The 3,705-nt window shown below is 42.9% G+C and overlaps 1 protein-coding gene across 1 annotated transcript in view; it reads right to left on the bottom strand.

Annotated features, from left to right (window-relative positions):
- Positions 1-523: 523 nt before the first annotated feature.
- BLOC1S5 (biogenesis of lysosomal organelles complex 1 subunit 5) overlaps positions 524-3,705 on the bottom strand; it is a 39,773-nt gene continuing 36,591 nt past the window's right edge. Inside the window, exon 5 of the mRNA XM_083187955.1 lies at positions 524-1,072. Within this exon, the coding sequence (XP_083044081.1) occupies positions 899-1,072 (174 nt within the window). The 3' untranslated portion in view covers positions 524-898. The remainder of the gene's footprint in view (positions 1,073-3,705) is intronic.

Below are 3,705 nucleotides of genomic sequence, written 5' to 3'. Positions count from 1 at the left end.
CCCTTGCTAACGGTACACGCGAAGTCTAGCCTTTGCTGGACGCTCCCAAAGTGATTGATAGGAGCCGGGGCATTTGGGGGAGTAAAGCCGGTGCTTTCCGGGAGTGTCCTGGAAAAACCGCAGGCGGTCCTGGCCGTTTGACATCAGCAGCAGGCTTATTCTCCTGATGGAGCACGAACAGCTGCTAGCATGAATACCTGCTGTAGCAAATAGCGGTCACATATACAATTATTTAGTATTAGACTATTATTGCATTGTCTGGGTTCATTAATATTAATATTCAGCTTTCAGAGAACTAGCCCAGGGTGTCGCAGTGCTGTGAATCAGCTACATGTGTCCCTGCACTATCTGATTATCTCAGCCTAATACACAGTGAAACCCTAAAATTGGCTTTTTTTAGATAAAGGTTAGATAAAAAAAAGTGGAAACCTCAATTATTAACAGTACAAGACAACTATAACGTACAAAAACATTTTTCTTCTGACTGATCAAGGATATTTTTTTTCTATCTTTATAGACTGCCTTGCTGTAACGTATTATTTTATTGCTGAATGGTTTAAAAAGTTACAATGGAAGATATATATTGCTGTTGCATGTCCACAGTGATGTCAGTGTACAGAAACTTATCACAAACATTGCTGTCACCATTCCTATCCAGGCAAGCATAAACAAGGACACATTAATACATGATCTCTCTAACACACATAATATGGTATGGTGGTTGTGTGTCTGATCAGAGAGCACACAGGCCAATGGTGGCTCACTAAGTCCTTCTCCCGATCAGCCTCAGACGCCTGACAAATGAGATAATGGAAGCTTGCTACCACTCTTTATCATAACATGTAAGCTGGTAAGTACAGATCAGTAGGCAGATTTGATGATTTGTATAAGAACGTTCTTAAAAGGAGACTGTTTTTGAGAGCTCTCTGTTCATCTGTCCATACTGTTCCCTTAGCCGCAAAACCGCTCTACTGTGTTCCTCATCAACAGTCAGACGCCTCTGTTCTTGCTCCTTCATAAATGCACCCCACTGGGATCGCAGCTTCTCATTCCCAACATTTGCTGCAATAACCTATCACAAAAAAAAAAAAAAAAAAATTACAATGAAAACCCAGTAAAACTTATTTACAAGCGTCTGTGCTTTTTGTAGGCTGTGTGTTTAAGAGAAATAGATACACATTTGCGCATTCTGGTTCTGAGTTTCAGTCTGCATGTATACAGAAGGACGTACACTATGAGCTTGATTAAGAGTAACCTGGCAGTCTGCATAATACTCCGATATTGTTGTGGGTCTGTGTGGGTGCAGAACTGACCAGTTCACCCAAGTCGGAGCTTGATTGACATGCTGAGGCTGTATGTGTTCTGTGTGGGGGGGATTGGCAGGAAAGGATGATAGCGATGGTGATCAGACACCGCAGCCTCATGCATCATAAGCATATTAGTTGTATGGCATTGCACAGCTGCACCTCCGCAGCGATGCTACACTATACATCTATAAACGGGTATGGGTCAAAGGGATGACTCAATGAAGGTCGACACCTAAAACAGGTCAACAGGGTCAGAAGGTTGACACAAGCAGTTGGTCGACAATTGGAAGGTTGTCACTCAAAATGTTGAGTTTCAGGTTTTCGTCCCGAATGTCGACATGGCCAGCGACTAAGTGTATGCTGCGCTCATTATGCTTCAGGCATGGTACCTCCCTGCGCTTGGCACACTATTATGTTCTCCCTCCGCACCCTAGTAGATGGTAGGGTATGAAATGCCGCTTGTTGGCTAAAAAAAAACCATGAAAAACTCATGTCAGCCTTTTGACTATCGAACTTCCCATTGTTGACCTTCTGACCCTGTTGTCCTATTTCAGGTGTTGACCTAATGACTGTATCCCCTATAAACCAGGCCTATTACTGAATAGGGCTATGGTTGACATGACATGCCAGCGACAATTGGAAGGACAAATTGTTCATGATGTACGACGTCTTTTGCTCGGCACTACATACTGCTGAACCTGAGGATGTCACTAAAAAAGTTTGGCACACAATGCAGTGTGTACACACTACCTACATTTATACTGGATATATCACAAAAATCGCACATTATTTAGCTCCGTTGTTTGAAAGATTGCCCGAAGCGCGATATATCATTCGGGTGTTTGTAAAATTGCCAAGTGTGTATGAACTATATAATTTGTCCAGCAGTTCAAGGGAAATCGCTGACAACATTGCATCATTTGCCAATCTAGTGTGTACCCAGAGTAACACATGCAGAGAGAGATTTACATTTTAGGTGGGATGTGTCTAAACTGTAATCTAAGTAGTGTAAAAATAAACCTAACATTAGTGAGCTACATACAAAAGCAGACAGATTTACCCTACACAGAATTATTTTTGCTCCCCTTGCATGGCAACATGGTTTGTTCCATATTATGTTAAGTTACTCTTAACTCTTCACCCCGGCCTCACCGACTGAATAGAACTGCCCCGTCTAACTGCACGCTGGCTCTCCCCTCAGCCACAGCTCCAGCCAGGGCCCGGACACGCTGCCCTCCCCCTCTACAGTCTTATGTCCATCCTGTGGAGGGCTGTAGGCCTGTTGAGCCCTTCTACTGCTGCCTGTGAGCAGCATGATCAAGATGGCACCGCTGATGGCTGCCTAGGAACTGTACCACTCAGCCATATGTACCCCCATGCTTCCCCTGTCTCGTACACTGCATAGCAACCTACAAAAATACTCTCTCTGCTTAAATTATTACCTACCTGGCTGATGCAATGACCAGTTGTGCCGCTGATGGCTGTCTAGGCGCTTTGCAGCACAGCGAATATATGTTCCCTGTGGCTCCCCTGTACATGTCCATCACCCTCCCCAGGGTACATCTAGCGTATACCTGTATGTGTAATGTATATCTGTACGGTCACTGTTTTACAGTTATCTAACCGGCTGTTGCACAGCAATCCAAATCAAATCCCTAGTATACGCAAGTATACCCGGCCAATACAGCAGATTCTGATTAAGTGCATTTTTTGGGCTTTACTTACAAACATGAGTCAGGCCCAAAAGGAATCACTGAAGTACCCTCTATAAAAGCATTGCAAAACATGTACTATACAAAATGTTAATCTGCTCTTTAACCCAGTCAGTGCTGAAGCAATTTATCAACATTAGCACTTGTTACCTTCTACCATCAATAGCAAAGGGTCAGGAAAGTGTTTATTGTATTTAAAGAAAGTAAATGCGATTCTGAACGATCAATATCCAGCATGCTGGAAATTAACTGCAGGCAATACGGATGCGCGGGACCATGCATCGCTATCACCCCTACACACGTGCTAAATCTCTAAGTGTGTACAACCCATTAGAATCCAGGCATTTCATCCAAAAATCTATTAATGTGCATTAGCAATTGGTTTATAGAGCAGGAAATTTGCATAAAAATTGAATCGCTTCGGGTGTTAAACACAGAACTTTCCCCGCACTGAGAACACCATGGCTAATTGACTGTGCCCCTATGTGCAGACATGGACCAAATAATTATTTTTCTTCTTATTGTCGCTGTCTCAAGACCAGCAATCTTTATTTAGGATTGTAGGATCCAGAATAATGCTCCATAACTGTACTAAATCCAGCATTTGGAGAGCGATTAAACCCATATTAAATTTCTATTAAGCGACATATTTTGCAGTACTTTGCCTATCCTCTGCCTATTAACTG

The sequence above is a fragment of the Crinia signifera genome, chromosome 5 (assembly GCF_055691185.1).
Source record: "Crinia signifera chromosome 5, ASM5569118v1, whole genome shotgun sequence".
In the NCBI taxonomy this organism is placed as follows: Eukaryota; Metazoa; Chordata; class Amphibia; order Anura; family Myobatrachidae; genus Crinia; species Crinia signifera.
This window is presented reverse-complemented; position numbering and strand designations above follow the sequence as displayed.